Source organism: Pelophylax lessonae (assembly GCF_965119305.1).
Source record: "Pelophylax lessonae genome assembly, chromosome: 13".
Classification (NCBI taxonomy): Eukaryota; Metazoa; Chordata; class Amphibia; order Anura; family Ranidae; genus Pelophylax; species Pelophylax lessonae.
In genome coordinates, this window is record NC_138780.1 from 172,296,522 (window position 1) to 172,323,193 (window position 26,672).

Below are 26,672 nucleotides of genomic sequence, written 5' to 3' on the forward strand. Positions count from 1 at the left end.
TCCCAGAAAGAAAAGAAGATTCCCAGGCCACGAAAATTATTTTCTGTAGCCATATAAGGTGAAATTGAAGGCTTGGACAGTCGAATTTCGAAATCAACGGTGGCATCATCGAATCACAAAACGAACAAAAATTCTCATTTGCGAAAGAATGTTCTTTCGAAAATCGACACAGGTATGGCCAGCCTAAGAGGACAGAGTGGTGATCCCCAGTGTGAGATATTCGCTAGTGGTCTATAGAGCAGGCAGGGGGCATCAGCATGGGAAACTCTCAAACATTCTCATCCTCTCTGCAATAATACCATAAACCAACTGCACAGCAGGGTGGGTGGATTACAAGAGCATATGCATCATTGTACAAATCTTTTGGCTACAAAAACAGTTCCTATATTTGTATTCCAACTGCGCATTTGTCTGCTTGACTCAATTTGGCCTTTAAAAATCAATGAATATTTCATTATATCCTGATAAGCGCCCACATTAAAATGTATTTTTAACTTGTGTATTATAAGTGCCTTGGATGAAAGCTCTCTCGTTCCATTAAATACATGTGTCAGTGTAAAAGGCAGGCTTGCTATCGCCCAATACAGGAAATGGGAATTTGGCAGGGTGCCCTCCTGAAGCGAACTGTCCATTATGTTTTATAGCCTAGGCTGCACCAAGCTCTCAGCTGCCGGTAACCATAACGAAGGGGAAGATGTAGGAAGAGGATGCTAGGAAAAGAGGAATAAAAGAATACAGACAATTCTGCATGATATGGTGAATCCGAGGATCGCTGTCCATCATGACTGGTTGTCCCTGTTTAGTGCTTCCAGCCTCCGCAGCAAGGCGTTGCCAAAGGCCTCGCGGTATGCGGGGCTCAGGGAATCCAGCAAGGAGTAAACGGTTTCATGGTACTGGCTGCAGCATCCTGGGTCAACCTGGTCGAATGCAAATCCGACAACCTGTTAAAGGAGAGGAAAAAATTAGAAAATTGTGTGAATCAAAATTCTACGCATACAAACTTCATTACATTTTTACGAAAGCAGCCCATAGATTATGCAATTTTAAAAATTGCTTGGATTTCCCCCACACTTAGTGTTGATGGGCGCCATTGTGTTTCTGCCAACAGGCTGGTTGTACTGAAGTCAATTGATGGATCAACTTCAGTATAACCAGCCTGCCCATAGATAGTGTCAGGTTTATTAAAAGCTGATTTTTGTTTTTATACATTTTCATTAATATCAGATTTAGCGCATTATTTGCGATTTTAGTCTTCCGTTTTGCATAGCTTATTCTCGCTCCATCTGCAGTGGAGTGACTGTCGGATGTGCACTTCGCAGACAATTGTGGTCTGATTATATAGATACTTACCTATGGTTTATGCTATAATTGGAGAATAGGTAATCTTGCTTTCATTTTGCTTTCATTATTGAGCTACACATCACATTGCATTGATTGTTTGAAGTTTGTATTTTATGTAAAGTTATCTTTTTGTGTCATTTCCAGTTTGATCATATATTGTGAATACATGTCTTGTGAATAAATATTTTTATATATTCCATACTGTAGACTGTACTCACTAAGATTGGTATATGCTTTTTAAAAAGAAATTAATCAATTAAAAAGAATTCGCTACATATTGATTTGTGGAAATAAGTTGAGATTCTCCTAACCCACAGATCTTTGCTCATTTACATAAATAGACACTGTTATATTCGGAGCAGTATAAATATTCTGACAATAGCATCGCATCTTTGCCGATCCATGCTGTCCAAGATTCCATCCATCTATGGCCGGCTTTACTCTAGCAAAGACTACCCTTTCATTGTAGAATAAACAGCACTGTCACCTTGTTAGAGAAAGTAAAAACCAACAGGTAAATTAACTGTTACAAGGAAGATTTAAATCAGGGGTGTCAAACAATTTAATCGCGGGCCGCTTCAGCATTATGGTTGCCCTCAAAGGGCCGGTTATATCTGCAGGATTAGATGTCCAGAGGCAAAGGCAAGGTGGTGTTGTGGCTGCACAGAGTGGTGCAGGATCTGTAGGAGGAGTTCTGCCCTCCTCTCTGCTGTGAATTGCTGAGAAAGGGAGGGGGGGGGGGTTCGCAAAGACGAGCCTTTCTGCAGCTGCACAGGATCTGGCAAAGGAGTTCTGTCCTCTCTGCTGCCGACTACAGAGACAAGGTGGGGGCGGAGACAAAGGAGGTGCCGCAGCTGCAGGAGAGGTGCGAGGGCCACATGAAATGGCACGGGGGCCGCATTAGGCCCGCAGGCCTTGTGTTTGACACCTGTGATTTAGATAAACAAAAATTGTAGTCATAAATCTGAACTCTATCTCCCCTTTAGTTTTGCACAGTTGTACAGACTTGTCTCGTTTACTGAAATTGCCTACTCTGATCTCACTGCACACTGAACTTCTCACAGTGTGTATTAGAACCCATAGCAAGTCAGATGGAGCCCACCTCATTTCTTGCCTAGAGGACATCCAGCCAGCAAATGAGGCTGAGCTCTATCTGACTTGCTATAAGTTGGTTCTACTACACACTGTGAGAAGTTCACAGTGTGCAATGAAATCAGAGATCCCTGGCTGCCCCTGGCCCACCCCTTTCATTTATTGGATTGCCGTTCTTTCAATTATGGAGGCTCAGCATCACATGTGGGCGATATCTTGCGTGGTCTGTCTAGGAACTCTCACTCCAGACTGACATCCACCCATGAAAGCTCAAGTTTAAGTGGTTCGATAGCCTTAAAGCGCTTGTTACCCTAAAAAAAATTAGATCCTGTTCCCTTAAAGCATGTTATACAGCACAGTGCTTGTGCTGTGTTATTTGGCCCCTTCTATCACCTAAAAAAACCTGGCTGATCCTGCCAGTTTCTTCCCTCCCCTCTGTAAACTGACCACAGTAGCTGCTGAGCCCTGACACCGTGTTAAGTTTACATGCCTCCATCATCCGCAGCCCTGCTCTGTCCTCCCCTGCCTGTCTGCTCGTGTCAGTGCCCACCCCCTCCCCTCCTGCTGCTCTCATATTTAATATAAAATCATCCCATCCCCTCTGTAATAGAACAATAAGTATCCCTGTATCTGTGTTATTTAAAAAATATGCAGATCTGTACCTATCAGAGCAGCTCCCGGCGATCACTTGGCTCTCTCTCTCTCCTCTATTCCCTGGCTGATGTCATCAGCAGTGCTCAGCCCCACCTGCTGGAGCTGTCAGCCGGGCAGAGGTGAGAGCCGAGGAGTCAGCTGAGCGCCAGGAGCCGCTCTGATTTAGGTACAGATTGGCATATTTTTCTATAAAACAGATACAGGGATACATATTGTTATATTACAGAGGGGATGGGATGATTTTATATCAGTGGCTTAACCACTTTAAGGTTTTTCACCTTTATGCATTCTAGTATTTGTGGCTGCTGACTTAATTTTTTTTGTTGGGAGACTGGAGCTCCTCTTTAGCTATACTGGTGAAAAGTCACCATTTTCCCTTAACAAAAGACCTGCAATCCTCTTTAGCCACTCTTGTGATCAGGTACCCTCGCTAAACAGCACAGGCAGGTCCTTCGCCTCAGTGCAGCACAGCTTTGTTAAGAACCCACCTTGGGCATGCTGACTAGACAATGAAGAAGCAGCAGAAGACTGATGAGCTCATCCCTCTGCTAAATATTCATCACTCTACCTGTCAGCAGGCAAAGCCAAGTTGGCCCCTAGAGCTACCCCCTCCCTTTTCCAGTCTAGGTGCTGCTGCACAAGGGATTACAAGAGGCTGATATCAAAAGAGATTTAGGCATTTCCATTATTTGAATTAAAAAGTACGTACTGTAGTTCACGGTTTTCTGTTTAACTCTGCTTAGAGCACAGCTTTAAAATTACAGACCCGTCCAGTCAGAAAAGTTTTACACTTAGGCCCCTTTCACATGGGACGGATCTGTTTGACCGACTCCGCTATCTCAGTGGGGGTTGCTTCGTTGATCCCCACTGAGCAGGCGGATAACCGGTCCGTCTACACTCTGTGTGCAGAGATGGAGCTGTCAGAGTCCTGCTCTTTTCTATGGGGAGATCGAAAGAAAACAGACAGCCTATCCGTTTTCATTCGATCCGCCCCGCTGGACGGATGGTGAACGTATCGCCATCTGTCTGATTTCAGCAGATCTTGTTGGATCGGATGCCAGGCGGGTGTCAGCAGATACATCCGCTAACATCCGTCTCCCTATAGAGGAGAATGGGTGGTCCAATCTGGACCGCCTGAAAAACGGACAGGTGGACCTTATCGGTCCGTTGGTATGAAAGGGGCATTAAACTCACTCTGGGATCAAAGTCTACTTGCAGAGAGGCTCACTAATCTTCATCAGGAAATATTTCTTGTCTGGCTGCCTCCCTTGCTAGCTAAATACCTAAAGTTGTTAATATTCTTATCTTCTGATCTGCCCCGGAGGGGGGTCTATGACAATATATGTCTGATGCGTTTCCTGGCCCCAGCTACCCCATCAATCCCTTTAAGCACTACAGATCCACTAATGAGGACTGAAAGCATTGCAGATATATGACATGAGACTGTAGTTGTGTTCCAGAAGCACACTAATGGCCGGCTTCATCCAACTACAATGGACTGTAGAAAACAAATACTAAAAGCAGTAACTTAAAGAAGAACTCCGAGATACCACATAAAAATGGCAAAAAGTACATTGATCTATGCAAACGAATACAATTTTAGTAGTTTATTTAAAAGCCTCACGGTTTAGGAGACATTTAGTATACAATATTTGTGATGTCATCATTTCAATCACTTCTCACTCTACACCTATGAGCAACTACGGATCCCATCATGCATATCTGTAGAGTGAGAAGGAAGGGTGTTCTGTCAGAATTGCGCTACCTATCAGATTCTGCTACCGGAAGTGACGTACGGACTAGAACAACTTACTGAGCATGTGCCACGCAGAATACCGCTACGGTATTCCAAGTGATTGCAGTGAGGACACTCCAACATGGCCGCTATGCGTTCCAATAGGTTTCCTAATGTGAAAGAACACAAAGCGGAGGCGGACATCTTCTTACTCCCACGCAAGTCATTTATTTTAGCAGTAAACTCACCTTATATACTAAAATATACTATTTCACTGCAACCAAGTGAAATAGTCTATTTCACTATATAATCAGTTTGGCGCTGAGCAGTGTGGGGAGTACCAAGATGGCCGTCGCCACCTTCTACCTGCAGGTTTCTCGCTATACTTAAGTAGAATACAATAATAATGGAAATGCAATACTGTTATTCAGTATATAATGCGAGTTTACTGCTAATATAAATGTAAAATTCAAGACTTGCGTGAGTGTAAGAAGATGTCCGCCTCTGGTTCGTGTTCTGTCACATTAGAAAACCTATTGGAACGCATAGCAGCCATGTTGGAACGCATGGCGCAGTAAGTTGTTCTAGTCCATACGGCACTTCCAGTAGCAGAATCTGATAGGTAGCGCTATTCTGACAGAATGGGCATGAATGTTCCCGAATGTGTGCAGGTACGTTGGGCATTGTGCAAATCTGCAGTGCAGGCATGGGTTGCAGAGAGAGGGGAGGAGACTCCTGGTCTGTCAGTCAGTAAATAAGGTCATGGGAGGCGGGACAGACTAGGAGTTTCCTAGCTGTCTAATGATGTGCGCATCAGTGGGCGGTTCAAACCGGGAGTCTAAGACTCCAGGGTCCGCCCACTTCAGTGAGCAGGGACAGAATTGCATCCCTGCTCGCTGTAAGAAACTACAAAGGGGCAGAGACCAGAGCGGCGGCTGCGGGAATACAGGGCATAGCAGTCTTACAAAACGCATGTCACAGGCAAGGAAGCCTGTGATTCAAGTAATGAACCTCCATTTTCTCAGAAAAGATATACTGGGGGAAAAAAATGAACTTGGCTGAAGGTATAAAACCACCAGCACTTAGACACAAAAAAGTTTCTGCCCGGAGTTCTTCTTTAACCACTTCCATACCACTGACTGTCGTAGGACATCCTGGGCTTTCAGTGGAGATCTCTGAATGATGGGTGCATCTGCAGGCATCATTCAGATATCCTTTCTTTCTGCCGGCGATTCCCTGCAAAGTAAAAACAAATCATAGTTGCAGTTCAGCTGCTTGAATGTTTTTACAGGCAGTGGGAGGGACACCCCGCTGCCCTCCGGAGAAGGAATCTGCTGGCGGCAGAAGTTTACCATAGAGCTCGAGGACCAGATGGTCCCTGATCATCTCTATAAATCTCAGTGGGAGGGCGCGACGTCATAACTGCCATGTGTTTGGCTGGAAAGCCTGATATCGTTTTTTTCTTTTTGATCCCAGGCTTTCCAGCCTAGAGGAGAGATGTGGGGTCTTATAGACCCCACATCTTTCTATAAAATGTCCTGCTTATTTCTATTACAAGGGATGTGTACATTCCTTGTAATAGGAAAAAAAATGATAAAAAAAAAAGAAAAATTTAGATGGAAAGTGTAAAAATAGAAGAAAAACTAAAAGAGGTACTCAAAGACATATCCCCGGTGAACACATGAAAAAGTGTGTAAAAAAAATGCCACAAGGGTGGGAGTATACCAGTAAAGGGCACCACAGAAAAGGGGTGGGAGTATACCAGTAAAGGGCACCAGAGAAAAGGGGTGGGAGTATACCAGTAAAGGGTAAAAAAGTGTAAAAATAAAAAAGTAAATGAACAATAAAACAAAAACTTTTAAAGCACCCCCTCCCCTCGTGCTCGCATGCAGAAGTGAACGCATATGTAGGTCGCGTCCGCATTTGTAAACGACATTCAAACCACACATGTGAGGTGTCACAGCAAATGTAAGTGTGGGATCAATAATTCTAGGATCAATAATTCTAGCACTAGACCTCCTCTTAAACTCTAAACTGGTAACCTGTAAAAAAATCTTACAGCGTCGCCTATGGAGATTGTTAAGTACCGAAGTTTGGCGCCATTCCACGAGTGTGCGCAGTTTTAAGGCATGACATGTTAGGTATCTATTTACTTGGCATGACAATCTTTCACATTATACAAAAAAATTGTGCTAACTTTACGGTTTTGTTTTTTTTAAATTCATGACAGTGGTTCCCCCCCCCCTCCAAAAAAATTGCGTTTGAAAAATTGCTGCGCAAATACCGTGTGACAAAAAAAAAAAAAAAAATTCAAGTTAGACTTACCGGTAACTTGTTTTCCAATAGTCTTTCAGGACAGCACCTTAGAGAGATGGCTCCTCCCTCTCCTCATCAGGAAACACCCCATCCACCAGATTTTAAAAGGAGGCTTCTCCCACCATTCATCAGTTTGTAGAAGAGTACCTCCGGCCCATGCTGGAACACATAAACAGATATGGTTAATCACAGCAATACATTTTATACAATAGGGCGGGATCCTCCTGCTGTCCTGAAAGACTATTGGAAAACAAGTTACCGGTAAGTCTAACTTGAATTTTCCCTAAAACGTCTTTCAGGACAGCACCTTAGAGAGGATTATCGAGACTTACTCAATTTAGGGAGGGACCACAGCTTGCAGGACCTTTCTGCCAAAAGCCTGATCTTCAGCTGCCAAAAGGTCCAACCTATAGTGTCTTGCAAATGTAAAGTAGCTTGACCACGTAGCCGCTTTGCAGATTTGATCTGGAGTGGCACCAGCTTTCTCTGCCCATGTAGTGGCTAACGCTCTAGTAGAGTGAGCTCTGATCCCCTGCGGGGGAGACAATTTCATTTGGGAGTAAGCCTCTGAAATAGCGGATCTGAGCCATCTGGCTATTGATCCTTTTGATGCCTGGCGACCTTTTTTGTTGCCAGAGAAAAGAACAAAAAGAGAGTTTGATGATCTAAACTCTTTAGTAACCTCCAAGTAGTGTATAAGAACCCTTCTTACATCTAGGTAGTGAAAGCTTTCTTCCTTATCTCCTGATGGATTAGGGCAGAAGGTAGGTAACACAATTTCTTGTGAGCGGTTTCTCGTTGAAGCTACTTTTGGGAGAAACCCTGGATCCGTCTTGAGAATTATCCTGTCTGGATATATGGACAAGAAAGGTTCGATAGCTGATAAAGCATGTAATTCACTGATTCTTCTTGCTGATGTTATTGCCACCAAGAAGACCGTCTTGAGGGGAAGGTTTTTTAGTGTAACCGTTTCTAGTGGTTCAAAAGGTTCCTTTGTGAAGGCCTGAAGGACCACCGACAAGTCCCATTTGGGGAAGCTTCTGACAGGCACTGGTCTGGAGCGGGTAAGGGCCCTGAAGAATCTGATGATTAAAGATTCTGAAGAAATGGGCCTTTCCAAGAATACCCCCAGGGCTGTAACTTGTACCTTGAGGGTACTTACTGCCAAACCTTTTCCTGCACCCTCCTGTAGGAACTCCAAAATTGAAGTAATACTGTTCAATTTTTGATCTTTCGATTCACACCAGGTATTATATGTCTTCCAAACTTTTGCATATATATTCCTTGTGACTTTTTTCCTACTGGAAAGTAGAGTAGCAATTAATGCGTCTGAAAATCCTTTCCTTTTCAGCAGTTGCTCCTCAGATACCAGGCGGTGAGCTTTAGCTTTTCCACTTCTGGATGATAGACTGGACCTTGAAGCAGTAGGTCTTGACGAAGAGGGAGCTGAAAAGCAGGTTTGACTGATAGTTGAAGGACAGTCGAAAACCAAACCCTTTTGGGCCAATAAGGTGTGATCAGGATCACTGAGGCTCTTTCCATTTGGATTTTTCTCAATACCAACGGAATGAGCTGGAAGGGGGGGAAGGCATACCCCAACCTGAACCTCCAGGGATGTGCCAGGGAATCTACTCCCAGAGAGTTGTCGTTTCTGTGGAGTGAGAAGTAAAGTGGAAGTTTTGCGTTTTCTTTCGTTGCAAACAGATCCACCTCTGGCTTTCCCCAAGTCTTGGTTATCAACATAAAGACTTCTGGGTTCAAGCTCCATTCTGCTTCTCGGATCTTCTGCCTGCTTAAATAATCCGCCACACTGTTTAGTGTACCTTTTAGGTGGATTGCTGACAAGGAAAGTAACTGCCTTTCCGCCCATTGCAGAATTTCCGTTGCCAAAAGCTGTAGGGTTTTGCTTCTTGTGCCCCCTTGCTTGTTTAGATATGCCACTGTAGTGGCGTTGTCTGAAAGGACTTGAACATGAGTCCCCTGAAGATTTTGAGAGAAGGCAGTTAGGGCTAGGCCGACTGCCTTTAATTCCTTCCAATTTGAGGATTTTCTTGTCTCGGTCTGAGACCAAACCCCCTGTGCCAGGTTTTGGTTCCAGTGGGCTCCCCACCCCCAACTGCTGGCATCCGTTGTTAACCTCTGGTCTGCCGGGAAGGACCAGGCCAAACCCTGAGACAAGGTTATCCGATTTCTCCACCACCAAAGGGACCTCTTGACCTTGGTGGGGATTTTTACCTTTAAGTCCAAAGTCTCTGGATTGTGATCCCAGATTCTGAGGAGGAAGTATTGGAGTGGTCGAAAATGCAGCCTTGCCCATTGGACAGCTGGAATTGATGCAGTCAGGTTTCCAAGGACTGACATGATCTCTCTGATTGACCACCACTGATTTGTTTGTAGCCTTGCTACCAAATTCTGTATTTTGACCTGTTTGTCTTCTGGTAGGAAGATTCTTTGTTCCACAGAGCATAACTGAAACCCTAGGAACTGAACCCGCTGAGCCGGTGTGAGATTCGATTTCTTGATGTTCACTATCCATCCCAGAGCTTCTAGATGACCTCTTGCCTTGTGCAGGTCCTCTTGAAGTTTTTCCTTTGACGGGGCAAAGAAAAGCAGGTCGTCCAGGTAAGGCACCACAGAGATTCCCTGAAGGTGGAGGGGAGCTAGACACTCTGCCATTACCTTCGTAAAAATACGAGGGGAGGATGATAGCCCGAAAGGGAGTGCTTTGAATTGGATATGGAGCATTTCCTTTCCCAGATTTACTGCCAACCTTAGGAATCTCTGTGAGCGAGGGGCAATAGGGATATGTAGGTAAGCATCCCTTAAGTCGATTGATGCCATGAAGCATCCTTTTGTTAACAGGGTTCTGACTGTAAGAATTGAATCCATTCGAAACTTTTTGTACAGAACTGACCTGTTTAATGGTTTCAGATTCAGTATAAGACGAAAATCCCCCGATGGTTTCTTTATCAAAAATATGTGGGAATAAAATCCCTGATGTTGTTCCTCCACTGGAACTGGACAGACAACTCCCTGTCGCCTCAGGTCCTTTAACAGGTCCATCATAGCCAGGGCTTTTTCTGCATCTCTTGGGAGGTTTGTGACAAAGAACCTTTCGGGTGGCGTCTCTGAAAACTCTATGTTGTAGCCTTGGGACAGCATATCCAGAATGTATTGATTTTCTGTTATGGCTGCCCAATAGGGGAGGAATTCCCTCAATCTTCCTCCCACCGGCAATGTCTTGTCATTGTGTTTTGTTGGTTGACACAGGAGGATGGAAGAGAACACCTCCTTTCCCTTTGGGTTTTTGTGTCGACCAGTTTCTTCTCTTCTCCTGGGGTCTGCTATTTTGCTGAGCTTTTTGAGGTCGAAAAAGCTTCTTTGCTGCCTGTTTCTTCTTCAAAGGAAAAGACTTCTTTTTGTCTGCTGTTCTATCTAGAACAGAGTCTAGCCCAGGCCCGAATAGTAGATCCCCTTGAAAAGGAAGTCCACACAGCTTATTTTTAGAAGCTGTATCTCCAGGCCATGTCTTTAACCAAAGAGCCCTTCTGGCTGAGTTGGATAAAGCTGCAGATCTTGCTGTCATCTTCACTGACTCTGCTGAAGCGTCAGCAATGAAGGCTATGGCCGTGGAGAGCGTGGAAAAGGAATCCAAAATTTCCTGTTTAGGTGAGTCTGCTGTGATGTGTGCTTTTAGCTGGCTAAGCCAGTATTCCAGATTCCTGGACACACAGGTTACTGCCATGGCAGGTTTCAGACTCCCCATGATGGATTGCCAGGATCTCTTAAGTTGCTGGTCCATCTTCTTATCCATGGGATCCCTCAGGATTCCCATGTCTTCAAATGCTAGGTCTGTTGACCTAGAAACCTGGGAGAAGGCTGCATCAATCTTTGGCATCTTATTCCAGGGAGCTCCTGGGTCTTCATCAAAAGGAAATCGCCTTTTAAAGGCTTTAGGGAAGAAGGTTTTCTTTTCCGGATCAGACCACTCATGTTTTATTGCATCTGAGATGGTCTGATGCACTGGGAAGATACGGCCCTTAGGCTCTTCCAAGCCTGCATACATTTTGTCATGTAGGGACAGTTCCTTCTTTTCCTCCTCTAGACCCAGGGTGATGTAAACTGCCCTCAGGAGACCATCCACTTGCTCTAAGGATAGTTTGTATTTAGTGGGCCTGCTTTGTGCCCCTCCCTCCTCTTCTTCCTCTGAATCCTCCTTGGAATGTGAGGGGGAATTATCTCCTTGGGTGGAAGGAACCCCTTCTGTCCCCACCGAAGGAACCAATTGTGAACCCTGAGAGGACAGTGAGGCTGATGGCTGACTCAGGGCAGGGTCCTGTAGGGATGACCGAAAAGATTGGATGGTAGCATCCAATTCCTTCCTCACAGATGCGACTAAATCGCCACAAACTGCAGATGCTTCTTCCTTTACTAGTGCATCAATACATCCCTGGCAAAGTGTCTTTTTCCAACTTTCCGACAACTTTGCTTTGCATGAAGGACACTTTCTCTTGAAAACAGTTTCAGAGCTTTTAGCCTGGAAGACATGAATGGGAAAACATACACATGCTTCTTAAAAGTCAGCCTGATTCTCAGGGCCACCAAAGGTGCACAGAAAGACATTTAAAGGAAGTCCCATGTGCCCTGACAGGCCCCCAGCCACCGGGGGGAAAGTAAAAGGGATGGAGAGAGACCCCACAGTAAGATAGGCCATATAAAGACACCCCTTACCTGGGCCTTACTGGTGCCTGTGCCTGTCCCACTCGCTGAAGAAGCTTCCATCGCTTGGCAGCGGTATCACCCGTGGCTTCGGTACCGGTTCCGGAGACCAAAGCGCACCTGCACTGGACCGGATCCGGAATAAGGCACCAGCTTGCTCCTCCCTTCTTCCTCTGCGTCCGGCGGAAATGACGCCATACGCCCCCTGCAGAACGCTGCCCTTTCCGGAACCTCACTTCCGGTCCGGACGAGCGTCACTCGATCCGGAGAAATGGCGGCAAATTTGAAAAAAAGGCGGCGGAAACCTAAGAAAAAACATTCCGCTCCTCCAAGATGCCTTCCCAGGGCTGTGCTCTGCGGGGTCTTGACTCAGCCTAGAGCACTGAAGAGAAAGAAGGAGCCCATGCACTGCAGTCGGTCGCGTGAATGGGAGAAGCAATCGTCTCCAAAAAGGGTAGGTGGACGTAGGAAGCCCGGTCTCTCAGGATAGCACCTTAAGAGCCCAGCTCCCCACAGAGGTGTTCCTCGGCCGGAGGAAACACAAAAACTGATGAATGGTGGGAGAAGCCTCCTTTTAAAATCTGGTGGATGGGGTGTTTCCTGATGAGGAGAGGGAGGAGCCATCTCTCTAAGGTGCTGTCCTGAAAGACGTTTTAGGGAAAATTGCAATGACCGCCATTTTATTCCCTAGAGCAGTGATGGTGAACCTTGGCACCCCAGATGTTTTGGAACTACATTTCTCATGATGCTCATGCACTCTGCAGTGTAGTGGAGCATCATGGAAAATGTAGTTCCAAAACATCTGGGGTGCCAAGGTTCGCCATCACTGGCCTAGGGTCTCTGCTAAAAAAATGTATATAAATGTTTGGGGTTCTGAGTAATTTTCCAGCAAAAAAATGATGATTTTTACATGTAGGAGAGGGATGCCAGAATTCGCCCGGTATGGAAGCGGTTAATAGGCTCTTTTACTGCAATGTTGTGGGGGAAACTCGAGTCCTGACATCCACCACACTGAACACCTTTGGAATAAAACGGAATACCAGTTGCGGGCTATGTTTTCTCATCCAACATCAGCACCTGACCTATCTTTTGGCTGAATGGACACAAATTCCTCCAGACACACTACAAAATCTTGTAGAAAGCCTTCCCAGAAGAGTGGAGGATGTTACAGAGTAAAGCCTTTTATAGCCTAAAAGAGGGGTTAAATCCCCATTAATGCCCATGGTTTTGAAATGGAATGTCAAACAAGCTCATATAAGTGTGATGGTCAGATGCCCACAACCATATGACCAACCAAAGCACTACATATTAACAACTTGCCAACTGGGCACTTTCACCCCCTTGGTGCCCAGACCAATTTTCAGCTTTCAGCGCTGTCGCACTTTGAATGACAAATGCGCGGTCATGCAACGCTGTACCCATACGAAATGGTTAGCATTTTTTTCACACAAATCGCGCTTTCTTTTGGGTGCTATTTAATCCCCACTGGGCCTTTTACTAGAGATCGCCCGTCCCCTCCCTTTCCTGATACTGGCAGGCTGCATGCTTGGATAAGAGTCTGCTATGGAAGCGACCCCATTATTTTATATTTTGGAGAGGGGGGTAAGTGGTATGGACCCCACGCCATTTTTTCACAATTGTTTTTGTCGGCAATTCTTTTTTTTTTACATTCAGCTGTCAGCGGGCTTTCCCACTGACAGCTGATGACTCATCGGTTGTTAAGGACACAGCGGCCAGCTTCTCGGCCAGCTCCTTAGTAACCAGCTATATACGGTGTTTTTAAAAAGGTGAAAAAAACCCTCACACAAAACCCATCAAAAATGGGCAACACTTGCGTTTCTGGTGCGACTCCATTGAAGTCTATTACATGCAAAACGTGGGGAAAAAAAGTCCCTGACCCTATCCAAAAACACACCGGCTGCAAAACGCATAGATGTGAACGTGTATTTCTGCAAACTGAAAACAGCACAATAAAATGCATAGGTGTGAACGTAGGGCAAGAGCGGATGAGCACATGCTGTAGAGCAGGGATCCTCAAACTATGGCCCTCCAGATGTTGCGGAACTACACATCCCATGAGGCATTGTAAAACTCTGACATTCACAGCGATGACTAGGCATGATGGGAATTGCAGTTCCTTAACAACTGGAGGGCCGTAGTTTGAAGACACCTGCTGCAGAGCAAGGATATGCAAACTGTGGCCCTCCAGATGTTGCAGAACTACAAGTCCAATGAGTCCTAGCAAGATTCTGACAGCCACAAGCATGAAAGCCAGAGGCAGAGGCATGATGGGACTTGTAGTTTTGCAACAGCTGGAGGGCCACAGTTTGCATATCCCTGCTGTAGAGGAAGGTGGGGCTAGAAGATGGGAAAAATCTTCGTTCAATCTGACGCAGACCCAACTATTCCCATACACCTTACACCATTCCAGTTGGAGGACATGGCTCACCCTCGCTGACATTTTACCGAGCACCAGAAAATGTAAATGAGGTGCCAGCCCCATACAGTTTCCATGGTAGACAATTATTGTATCTATTGGTCTTTTTATTTTATTTATTTTTTTTAACTTTTGCTCAAAAAAATAAAATAATATGGTATGTCATGCTGGTTACCATATGTGGTGAAGGATTCACTGCCTATAATGCCAGGAGTCATTAAAAAGATAATTTCTACCATCACATTCATTTGGGAGTGTATGAAATCACCTGTTATCACAAAAAAAAAAGCTCAGGAAAGCTGCAGAAAGCAGGAATCTGCGGATCCCTTTAGTTGAGTAGATCTCGTGATCGTGACCAATCACAATTGTGAGCAAGATTTTAGAATCACATTGGCATCTTAATATAAAAAAATAGTAGGGATCAACCAATACCAATAATCAATATTGATACCAAGTACTTTTACATGTAATCGTACTCGTGAAAATGCTCCCGATACTTTGCAGTGCAATTTGTGTCTATAGAAAACGAATGGGTGCAAATTGCACTGCAAAGAACCACATGTAATTAAAAAAAAAAAAATAATAAATTGCGGTGCAAGTCCTGTCCAAATCACATGCAGTTTCCCGCACTGCTCATGGGTAAATCCAGGCTGAAATCCCCATGACAAGCCTGGGTTCACACAAGAGCGGTGGGAAAAACGAATGCGATTCAGACAGGAAGTGCTTCGCATTCCTGTTCATATCGAATGCGATTCTTTGCAGTGCAATTTGCACCCATTCATTTTGTATGAATGCAAATCGCACCGCAAAGTATCGGTACTCGGTATCGCTGAGTACTTGACCAAAAGTATCTGTACTCATACTCGCCTATAAAAAAAACGGTATCGGCGCAAGCCTAACAATCGATATTAGTGATCGACCGATATTGTTTTTTTATTGCCGATACTGGTATTTTGGTCATCGCATATATATTTTCGTACATTAAAAAAATGTTTTTTGTTTTTTTTTTGACAGGTACTGTTGTGGAGGGATCTGGGGCTCTAAAAGACCCCAAACCCCTCCTCTGCACTTAAAAGCATTCAAAACACCAAGTTTGGCTGTTTTGAATGCTGTCTTTTTTTAATCTGGTGCAGAGTGCCCGGAAGTGATGTCATATCACTTACGGGTTTTTACAAGAGCCAAATGTGGCTTTGATCGAGTCTTCTCTTGCAGGATGGTTGCCCGGGTCTCCCGGTGGGACGGGAGACCCAGGCGAGCCGCGGAAGGTGGCGGGAGGATGGGGATGTCCCCTCCCGCTCCTTGTAATGACAGCCGAGCGGCTTCTCAGCCTCATCGGTTGTCATTACAAGACAGTCGACCGTCGGCTATGGACGCCGGTACCGGGGTGATGCCTCTAGCTGCAGGCATCACTCCGGTACAGCACTTTCCCGAAATATCGGTAACCTCCGGGGCCGATTCCGATACATCAGGGAAAGTGCATATCGGCCCTCGATATATCGGCTTCGCCGATAATCGTTCGATCCCTAATTGATATACACACGAGCTGTCACATAGACACAACAGGTAGAAGAGCTCTCTCCAAAGTCTCCTGGACAGGAATATTAAAAACCAGACAGTTACCCTCAATCCAGCATCTGTGAGTTCTAGGCAGTATCTGGTCCCCTCCTTAATCTCCACATTGATGTAGGCCATGTCCACAGCGCATGGCAAGTTTTTGGAGACAAACATGTTGGCGACGGCGAACAAGACGTCATTCACGATGGCTTCAGCTTCCAGCCTCATGTCTTTCACCTCCGCCCCTTCCAAATCTCTGTCCAAATCTTGATCATGAACAGCGTTAATAGGCAAATCCATGGGGTTGTAATCTACTTCCATCTTCTGGAGAAAAAAACAATCATTACATTTATTAAATGAGCAGGAAGGTTCCATAATGAAAATATCAATAAAGCTTTACCACTAATAGACAGGCAAGAGGCTTGGCAGCAAAGAATTTGTAAAGGGTGCAGGAGACCATAAAAGAGACGCTTTCAATAAAGCTGAGGTTAATAATCTGCTAATATTTTTTTTAAACCAGCCAATCAATTGTCAGCTGTAGTACAGTTTGTTGGAAGATCAATTAAAAATGAGTAAACAACTAAAACTATTTGCAATTTGATTTTCCCACCACATTTGACCGTGGCAGTTTTGATCTTATTCCCTGGGGTGATTGATCGCTAAACCACAATTTTGTGCCTGGGATTGCTTTGCTATTTAAAAAAAAAGAACAAAGTTTGATGGCTGTAATAATTTGCTGCATGCATGGCTATACACAGGGCAATTACCTGGCGATTTAACCACTTAAGCCCCGGAAGATTTTACCCCCATTCCGACCAGGGGGTATTTTGCGATTCGGCACTGCGTGACTTTAACGGACAATTGCGCGGTCGTGCGATGCTGTACCTAAACAAATTTGGCGTCCTTTTTTTCCCACAAACAGAGCTTTCTTTTGGTGGTATTTGATCACCTGTGCGATTTTTTGATCACGCGCTATAAACAAAAAAAGAGCGTCAATTTTGCAAAAATAGCAATATTTTTCACATTTTTTTATATGAAATTCCCCCAAAAAAAAATTTAAAAATCAAAATTTTTTTACTTTTTCGGCCAATTTGTTTTATGCTACCTATGTTTGGTAAAAAAAAAAAAAAAAAAAAAAAAAAAAAAAAAAAATCGCAAAAAGCGTATTTTGATTGGTTTGCGCAAAAGTTATCGCGTTTACTAACAAAGGGAAAGATTTCTGTCATTTTTGTTGTTTTTTTTTTAACGTGTAATGGCGGCGATCTGCGATTTTTTTTGCGGTACTGCGACATTGCGGCGGACAGATCGGACCCTTGACTGACATTTTTGACACTTTTGGGGTTACCAGTGACATTTCTACAGTAATCAGTGCTATATATATGCACTGTTACTGTAAAAATACACTGGTAGTGAAGGGGTTAACTTTATTTGGGAGGGAGGGGCTGTGTGTGTCCCTAGGGGCGTGCTTTCTACTGTGATTGGCTGGGGCTTGAGCTGTATGGACACTGATCAACGGATCTACATACTAGATCCGAGTGATCAGTATCCTAACAGCAAGGAGAATGACAGGCGGCTTGTTTACACAAGCTGCCTGACATTCTCCCTCTCCCCCGCCGATCGCCGAGTGACCGGCGGACATCGGGTCCGCTGGTCACACGCGCGGGGGGGGTCCGTGACCACGCGGGAGCGGGGGCGCGCGCTCGCTCCCTAGACCCTCACAAGCTAGTGACGTAGCCCTACGTCACTTTGCCTGTGAGGGGCTGACTGCCGACGTAGATCGGCGTTAGGCAGTCGGCAAGTGGTTAACCACAAAAACAAAAAGTGGATTAAAGCAACCTACCATGAACAGTGTGTATACATACAGTGTGTGTGGAGATCATGTTAGTATATATACAGTGGCAAGAAAAAGTATGTGAACCCCATGGAATTAGTGTCCTTCAAGCAGTAATTTGCCATAAAATGTGACCTGATCCTCATCTAAGTCACATCAATAGACAAACATAATGAGCTTGAGGCCAAAATTAAAAAAAAAACAAAAAACAAACAAACATATTATACTTACCTGCTCTATGCAGCATTTTTGCACAGAGCAGCCTCGATCCTCCTCTTCTAGGGTTCCCCACTGGCTTTCCTGGCCCCTCCCCCTCTGCTGAGGGCTTCCCATAGCACGCTGCTTGCAATAGGGGCACCCAAGCAGGTGCGCTCCTGAGCCGCTGCTCTATGTGTCCATTCAGACACGGAGCAGTGGCTTGGCCCTGCCCCCCCTCTCTCGCCATTGGCTTTCTGGCTGTGATTGAAAGCAGCAGGAGCCAATGACTCCCGCCACTGTCTCAGCCAATGAGGAGCGAGAGTTCCCAGAGAGCTGATGCTTTTGTGCACATCGCTGGATTGAGGAGCTCAGGTAAATTATGGGGGGGGGCTGAGGGGGGAGCTCACACAGAAGGTTTTTTTACCTTCATGCATAAAAACACATGAAGGTAAAGAACCTTCAGCCTTTAGAAACTCTTTAAGCTGATGTCACATATCCTGGACAGTCCCTTCAAGCAGCATTGACCATTCTGAATGACTTTTCTACATTTTCAGGACTCGGGGTGAATTGGGACAAGTCCTCCATATTGCCGCTAGATGCTAGAGCCATTTATTTGACATATATTTTATTATCGGTCTTTAAAATCAATAAAAAATGGTGATAACACACAAACAATGCTAATTTCTGGTGTCTTTATTGAACACACCCAATAAACATTCACAGTGCTGGAGAAAAAAGTAAGTGAACCCATAGACGTATTACTTCATTGAAAGTTAATTGGAGTCAGTATTTGCACACCTGCAGTAAAGTTAACCCCTTGGTGCCGGCCGCATGCAGATATGGGGCCTCTCGGTGCCTGGTCCTTAGCGCCGAGCGGCGGCAAATTTGCGTTAATTGCTGTGTATACACCTGTGGTGAGAGTGTGTGTGCTGCACGCTCCCACCAGTTACCGTCCCCTAACCAAAAACTCCCGATCACAATGTTTTTGGACCATATGACTGCCAATCACAGCGGTCACATGATCTTAAGCGGCACCCGCCTCCTGGCGTCTTAAACCTCTTAACCACTTTGCCGCTGCTCACTAGAGCTCTACTGCGGCAAAGTGGCTCTTGTAGGTCTGACGACGTAGACCTACGTCGGCAGACACTCCCCCTCCTCGGCGGCGCGCGCGCGCCGCCGGAGGCTCGCTCCTGCTATTTTCAGTCACAGCGGGAGTCGGGCCAGGGGAGGAGCAGCGGCGATCGCCGCTGCTCTTCCCCGATCGTCGGGGGAATCGAGTCTGGAGATCCGCCCGCTTGTGTAAACAGAGTGGGCGGATCTCCTAAGTGACAGGCAGGGTCAGATTGCAGGGTTCAGCATAGCTGAACCTGAGATCTGTCCCTGACTCACTCAGTCACCTCCCCCCACACACGTTAGTAAGCACCAGGCATACATTAACCCCTCCCTCTCCAATAAAATTAACCCCTTCCCTGCCAGTGTCATTTTTACAGTAACAGTGCATATTTATAGCACTGATTACTGTAGTAATGTCACTGGTAGCCCCAAAAGTGTCAAAAATGTCAGTCAAGGGTCCGATCTGTCCGCCGCAATGTCGCAGTCCCGCAAAAAAAAAAAAAAAAAAAAAAAAAAAAAAAAAAAAAATCGCAGATCGCCGCCATTACTCGTTAAAAAAAAAAAAAACACCAAAAACGACAGAAATCTTTCCCTTAGTTAGTAAACGCAATAACTTTTGCGCAAACCAATCAAAATACGCTTATTGAGATTTTTTTTACCAAAAATATGTAGCAAAAAACAAATTGGCCTAAAATGATAAAAAATTTTGATTTTTACATTTTTTTGGGGGAATTTCATATAAAAATAATGTGAAAAATATTGTTATTTTTTCAAAAATTTAGCTCTTTTTTTGTTTATAGCACAAAAAGTAAAAATCGCACAGGTGATCAAATACCACCAAAAGAAAGCTCTGTTTATGCGGGGAAAAAAGTCGTAAATTTCGTTTGGGTAAGGCGTTGCATGACTGCGCAATTGTCAGTTAAATTCGCACAGCGCCGAATCGCAAAAAGTGGCCCAGACGTAAGACAGCAAAATCCTCCGGTGGTAAAGTGGTTAAAGTGCCAGGTGCACTAAGAGGTTAATTAAATGAGTTTGGAGGTGTGGTTGATTGATAAAAGATATTCAAAAATTTAAGATTGCTGTTCATAAGAAGCATCAGCTGATGTGAACCATGCCTTGCAAAAAGGTACTCTCTGAAGACATAACACCAAGAGTAGATAATCTGCCTATAGGCTCGTACACACTATAAGAAAATCAGGCGAACATTTTCGTCCAAAGAATTTTCGTATGATTTTCGTATTGTGTGTACACAACTTTCTACAGACGATTCAGAATTTTCGTACGACAATTCTCGAAGGGACAAACCCCAAAATTTTTCTTGTACGGGGAAAAAAAAAAAACACGAACGATTTTCATTTAATGTGTACCGTTTTTGTACAAGAAAAATCAAAAAAGAAAGACTGGGCATGATCAGAAACAATAAACAAACAAAAAAAGCCTTTGTCGTTTTTCTTAAGAATTTTCGTTTATCGGTTCCGATTTGCTGTATAACAACGAGGAAAATCGGATAATCGTTTGCCCGATTTTCTTATAGTGTGTACCCCACTTTAGGCTGGAAGGGGATACAAGCAATCTCAAAAGTGTTCAGACATCCATCATTGTCTATAAATGGAGACAGTTTAGTACTGTGGCTACTCTTCCTAGAAGTTGGCACCCAACCAACATGACTCCCAAGGCACAACACAGAATCCTTGAAGTGTTTGTAAAGGTTCAATTTTTTTTTTTTTTTTTTTAATTACCAAACATGGCTAATGGCTCCCACTGCTGTGTCCCAGCCAATCAGGGGGCAGAGACCCAGGAGAGCTTCAGCACATCGCTGGATCTGGGTGTGTCTGTGTGTGTGTGTATGGGGGGGGGCTGCAAACTGAAGGTTTTTACCTTCATTCATAGAGGGTCCTGGTGTCACTGCCCATTGCCAGTATGGAGATAGAAGCTAATGGAATGCAATCTGCATTCCATTAGCTTCATTGGAGAACAGGTGAAACATCAGGGGTCTTTTAGATAACCCCACCCCAAAAAAATGCATCACATTGGGGACTTTATGTGTGCATTTGTGTGCCTTTAAGATAAACAGTGTATTTTTTACTGAACTTTAGCATTTCCTACACTGTTGCGCTAATATCGTGTGATACAAGAAAACTACCGCCATTTTGTTCTCCTGGGTGCCTGCTTTCAGAAAATATATGTTTGGGGGTTTTATGTAATCTTCAGAGCCGGTTCACATAGCAGCGACCCGACTTGCCGGGGCGACCTGTGAAGTCGCGGTGCACAGCTTGCACCGCGACCTCGGAGCGGCCGCCACGGACTTCATATCATTGAAGTCTATGCAGGTCGCTCCAAAGAAGCTCCGGACCCTTTTTCTAAGTCGGAGCGACTTATGTCGCTTCTATTAGAACGGGTCCTGTGCTACTCTATGGCAGGCAACCCGCGGCGACTTGTCAGGCGACCAGGTCGCCTGACAAGTCGCCCCAGTGTGAACCGGCTCTCAGGCCCAAAATAATTTTTTTAAACAGATGTGCAAAAAAACACAAAAATGATTTTGACAACTAAAGGGTTAATAGCAGATATAATAGTAGGTTGCTATGATTGGTTATAGAAATATTACATCAAAACCTGGTTTAATCACTTCCAGTCTGGGCCAATTCTGACATTCTTCTCCTACATGAAAAAAACATTTTTTTGCTAGCAAAAGACTTCCAATATACACATATATATCTATATACAGTGGGTACGGAAAGTATTCAGACCCCCTTAAATTTTTCACTCTTTGTTATATTGCAGCCATTTGCTAAAATCATTTAAGTTCATTCTTCTTCCTCATGAATGTACACATAGCACCCCATACTGACAGAAAAACACAGAATTGTTGACATTGTTGCAGATTTATTAAAAAAGAAAAACTGAAATATCACATGGTCCTAAGTATTCAGACCCTTTGCTGTGACACTCATATATTTAACTCAGGTGCTTTCCATTTCTTCTGATCATCCTTGAGATGGTTCTACACCTTCATTTGAGTCCAGCTGTGTTTGATTATACTGATTGGACTTGATTAGGAAAGCCACACACCTGTCTATATAAGACCTTCCAGATCACAATGCATGTCAGAGCAAATGAGAATCATGAGGTCAAAGGAACTGCCTGAAGAGCTCAGAGACAGAATTGTGGCGAGGCACAGATCTGGCCAAGGTTACAAAAAGATTTCTGCTGCACTTAAGGTTCCTAAGAGCACAGTGGCCTCCATAATCCTCAAATGGAAGACGTTTGGGACGACCAGAACCCTTCCTAGAGCTGGCCGTCCGGCCAAACTGAGCTATCGGGGGAGAAGAGCCTTGGTGAGAGAGGTAAAGAAGAACCCAAAGATCACTGTGGCTGAGCTCCAGAGATGCAGTCAGGAGATGGGAGAAAGTTGTAGAAAGTCAACCATCACTGCAGCCCTCCACCAGTCGGGGCTTTATGGCAGAGTGGCCCGACGGAAGCCTCTCCTCAGTGTAAGACACATGAAAGCCCGCATGGAGTTTGCTAAAAAACACCTGAAGGACTCCAAGATGGTGAGAAATAAGAGTCTCTGGTCTGATGAGACCAAAATAGAACTTTTTGGCCTTAATTGTAAGCGGTATGTGTGGAGAAAACCAGGCACTACTCATCACCTGTCCAATACAGTCCCAACAGTGAAGCATGGTGGTGGCAGCATCATGCTGTGGGGGTGTTTTTCAGCTGCAGGGACAGGACGACTGGCTGCAATCGAGGGAAAGATGAATGCGGCCAAGTACAGGGATATCCTGGACAAAAACCTTCTCCAGAGTGCTCTGGACCTCAGACTGGGCCGAAGGTTTACCTTCCAACAAGACAATGACCCTAAGCACACAGCTAAAATAACGAAGGAGTGGCTTCACAACAACTCCGTGACTGTTCTTGAATGGCCCAGCCAGAGCCCTGACTTAAACCCAATTGAGCATCTCTGGAGAGACCTAAAAATGGCTGTCCACCAACGTTTACCATCCAACCTGACAGAACTGGAGAGGATCTGCAAGGAGGAATGGCAGAGGATCCCCAAATCCAGGTGTGAAAGACTTGTTGCATCTTTCCCAAAAAGACTCCTGGCTGTATTAGATCAAAAGGGGGCTTCTACTAAATACTGAGCAAAGGGTCTGAATACTTAGGACCATGTGATATTTCAGTTTTTCTTTTTTAATAAATCTGCAACAATGTCAACAATTCTGTGTTTTTCTGTCAGTATGGGGAGCTATGTGTACATTCATGAGGAAGAAGAATGAACCTAAATGATTTTAGCAAATGGCTGCAATATAACAAAGAGAGAAAAATTTAAGGGGGTCTGAATACTTTCCGTACCCACTGTAGATATATAGTGCCCGTCACTGCCGCCTATCAGTACCCATCAGCACAGCCTCATCCGTGTCGCCTACCAGTGCCACCTCATCATTACCCATTTTCCGGGTACTGGCAGCACCAATTCATTCAACGTGGGCGTTTTGAATGCTTTAAGTGCAGAGGGGGGGTTTGAGGTCTTTTAGACCCCCAGATCCCTCCACCACAGTATCTGCAGACATAAAAAAAAAAAAATAATAATAATAATGTTAATGTCCGAAAATATCGACAGATATCAGCCGATACCGATATCCGATGAAAATATCTGTATCAGCGGTAAAACAACGATATCGGTCGATCACCAATGCATATTCTTAGCCCCCAAGTGCATAACTTTACATTTATCAATATTAGGCCTCATTTTTCACATAGTTGCTTAATGAAATTGAGGTCAGCCTGTAAGTTGGAGACCTCCTGTAAAGAAGTTATTCCACTGCAAAGCTTGGTGTCATCTGCAAAGACCGAAATGCTACTTTTAGTCCCAGACCCTATATCATTTATAAAGTTATTAAAAATAAGGGTCCCAACACTGAACCTTGGGGTACACCACTGATAACTTTAGACCATTCTAAAGCCCCGTACACACGTACAGATCGTCGGCCGAAAGATCGGCCGTCTTTTGTCCGGTGCTGTCCTGTCTGTTGAAAACTGCAAAAGACTGCACACGAATTTTGTCGGCCAACAACAGCCAACTGCAGAAGTGATGTCATGTGATGGTTAACTTTCCTTGTCTTTTTTTCTTTTCTGAGCATGCCCAGTCTTGCAAATCTGCTGTCTGTAGGCCGAATTCTGTACTGACTGGGAAACAATCGGCCGTTCTGGTGTAGGCCAACAAAAATTTTAATGCCTGCACGACAGATTCTGTTCGGCCGAAAATGCGCTGTCGGCTGTCGGAAGCATCATACTAACAAGCCTACAATCGGCCGATCGGTCGTTGGCCGAATATTTACGGCCGACAATCGCTACGTGTGTACGGGGCTTTAGAATCATTAACCACTACTCTCTGAATTCTATCTTTTAGCCAATTTTCTATCCAATTACAAACTGATCTTTCCAAGCCAGTAGACTTTACCTTACATATTAGCCGTGTGTGGGGAACTGTGCCAAACGCTTTTGCAAAATCCAAGTACTGTATACCATGTCCACAGCCACCCCTCTGTCCAAGGTTTTACTTACCTCCTCCTGTAACCCCTTTAACACCAGACATGTGCAGTGCAACAGGGTACATCACATACATTTGCAGGGTGTTTGCAGAGTAGCCCTTTTTACTGGAATGGGTCAAGTCCTGAAGGCACTAAGAAACGGCGGAGGTATAATTCCTGCCATGACCACGGCAAGTGTACGCCCCTGGCCATTGTGTCTGCAGCTAAAGGAGGATCGGTTGTAGGTGGGGGTATAACAACATGGCTCAATTGCAGGGATTTACCACCCCTCAACAGCTAGCGTGAATACACTCTTTCACACGGGCGTTCCGATCAGATCTGCCTGTCAGTTTTTTAGGCGGATCTGATCGGATTCCCCATTCAGCCCTATGGAGGAGCGGATGTCAGCGGTGACATGTCCGCTGACACCCGCTGCCATCCGCATCCGATCCTGTCCGTGAAATCCAGACGGATGGAAACCCTATTTTCCATCCGTCCTGGGGATCGGATGAGAGCGGACAGGCGGTCCGCTCTCATCCCATTCCCCATAGAGAGCAGTGAGTGCGGAGACGGAGCTGTCATTCGCCGGCTCAGCGGGGATCGATGGATCGATCCCCGCTGAGCAGAGCACGGTCCGCAACGGAATGCGGACCCTGTGAAAGGGGCCTTACAGTGCAGGTGCAGCCCCACTGCTAGAGAGGACTTTTACTTTTCACAGAGTCCAGCTTTGAATGTATTTTTATGTAATCAGTGTAACTACTTGGATCTGAGTTGGTATCACCATCTTGCAGCACCAAGTGAGAAACAGAAAAATACACTTCAATGTTTATAAATCTGCTGCTTCTCCTCTCACTGTCCAATCACAGGCTAGGGGAGGGACAAGACCTGCAAGTGTTCCAGAACTGCAGAGGAGAATAGTCAGGTCTCCTGCTTCACCCAGACAGGTCTGTGCTGTGTGGCAGAGCTCTGTAATTCTCAGGACTGGATGGACAGAGATGCAAATCCTTTGGTAGATAAAACAGATCCCTTCTATACATGAATTCTGTGTATTTAGCTGTTGGTTTGGAGTTCAGCTATTAAAATAGTTTTCATTATTACTGCTCCAACCAAAGCTAAAAAATGGCTTTACATTAACTTTACCTTGCAGGCCTCCCTGGTTTACTGGTCCAGTTCTGATGTCCAGGGACATTTCTAAGCCAAGTCCTCAGAGCCTGTCCCTGGAGCGCTCCGGATTCCCTGAACTATCCCCCAGCCAGGCTAATACAACTCCAATCTGTAAAACTCCCACCCCAACCCAGCCTCACAGAATTACCTTCTAGATTCCAGGTGCACAGGATAAATTTCCAAAAGCTCATAGCACTTCCGGAATCAACATTGCCTTTTCCCCTGACGTCACTTCCTTTAAAAAAAACTCTTTCCCGTCACCGTGTGTCTCCACAAATCTTTGGGCTGCCGCCATTTTTTTGAAGACCGCAGTGGATTAGCGATACGCGGTGGAGACGCCAACAAGATGGCTCCTAGAGCGGAGACATAATTTTCCTAATGTAGCTTTATGAGTAATGACCCTGCAAATGTTGACAGGTCTATTGTGGAACTTGCTCAGTAAATATAAAGCAGATTTCTTCTACTGTGGGTAATTCTTATAAGCGTACAGGATATTTTTTTTTAACAGCGTTTCAGCTTTAAGTTTTTTCGAGACGTAAAGCTTTAGTTAGGGCTCAGTTGTTGGCTATTGCCAAAAACAAAGATGGCGCCCTGTGTTAGCTAAGCTGCTTCCGTGTGAGGAAAGTGACGTCATTGTTTATGTCCAGGGAGCACAGCAAGCTGAACCGGTGGTGTAGGGGGACCGGGGCTTCGGCTGACTCGGGCGTAGGAAGGGCACGTGCAGGTCTGGGGAGACCCCGAGGCTGGACTGTGTGCATAGGCCCTGATTGCAGCTTGACAGCCACTGATTCTGACTATGTGTGACTGCCATGGCAATGGCTGCCTGCATGTGTGACTGTCACTGCTTGGGTTGTGTGCCTTTGTGTGTGAGAGATGTTCTCTGAGTGATTCTGCCTCTATCCCCAATGTGTATTTGATTGCATTCCTTTACCACCTGTGTGTGTGATTACATCTCTAGCCCCCCTGTTTGCTTAAGTACCTCCCTTT

At 45.0% G+C, this 26,672-nt stretch overlaps 1 protein-coding gene across 1 annotated transcript; it reads right to left on the reverse strand.

Moving 5' to 3' along the window:
• Positions 1-191: 191 nt before the first annotated feature.
• Positions 192-25,847, reverse strand: GSKIP (GSK3B interacting protein). Its single transcript, XM_082242697.1, has 3 exons — positions 25,834-25,847; positions 15,915-16,172; positions 192-941 (listed from the first exon to the last, which is right to left on the reverse strand). The coding sequence occupies exons 2-3, from the start codon at positions 16,167-16,169 to the stop codon at positions 780-782; spliced, it is 417 nt and encodes a 138-aa protein (XP_082098823.1). The 5' UTR covers positions 16,170-16,172; positions 25,834-25,847; the 3' UTR covers positions 192-779.
• Between the last annotated feature and the right edge of the window lie 825 nt (positions 25,848-26,672).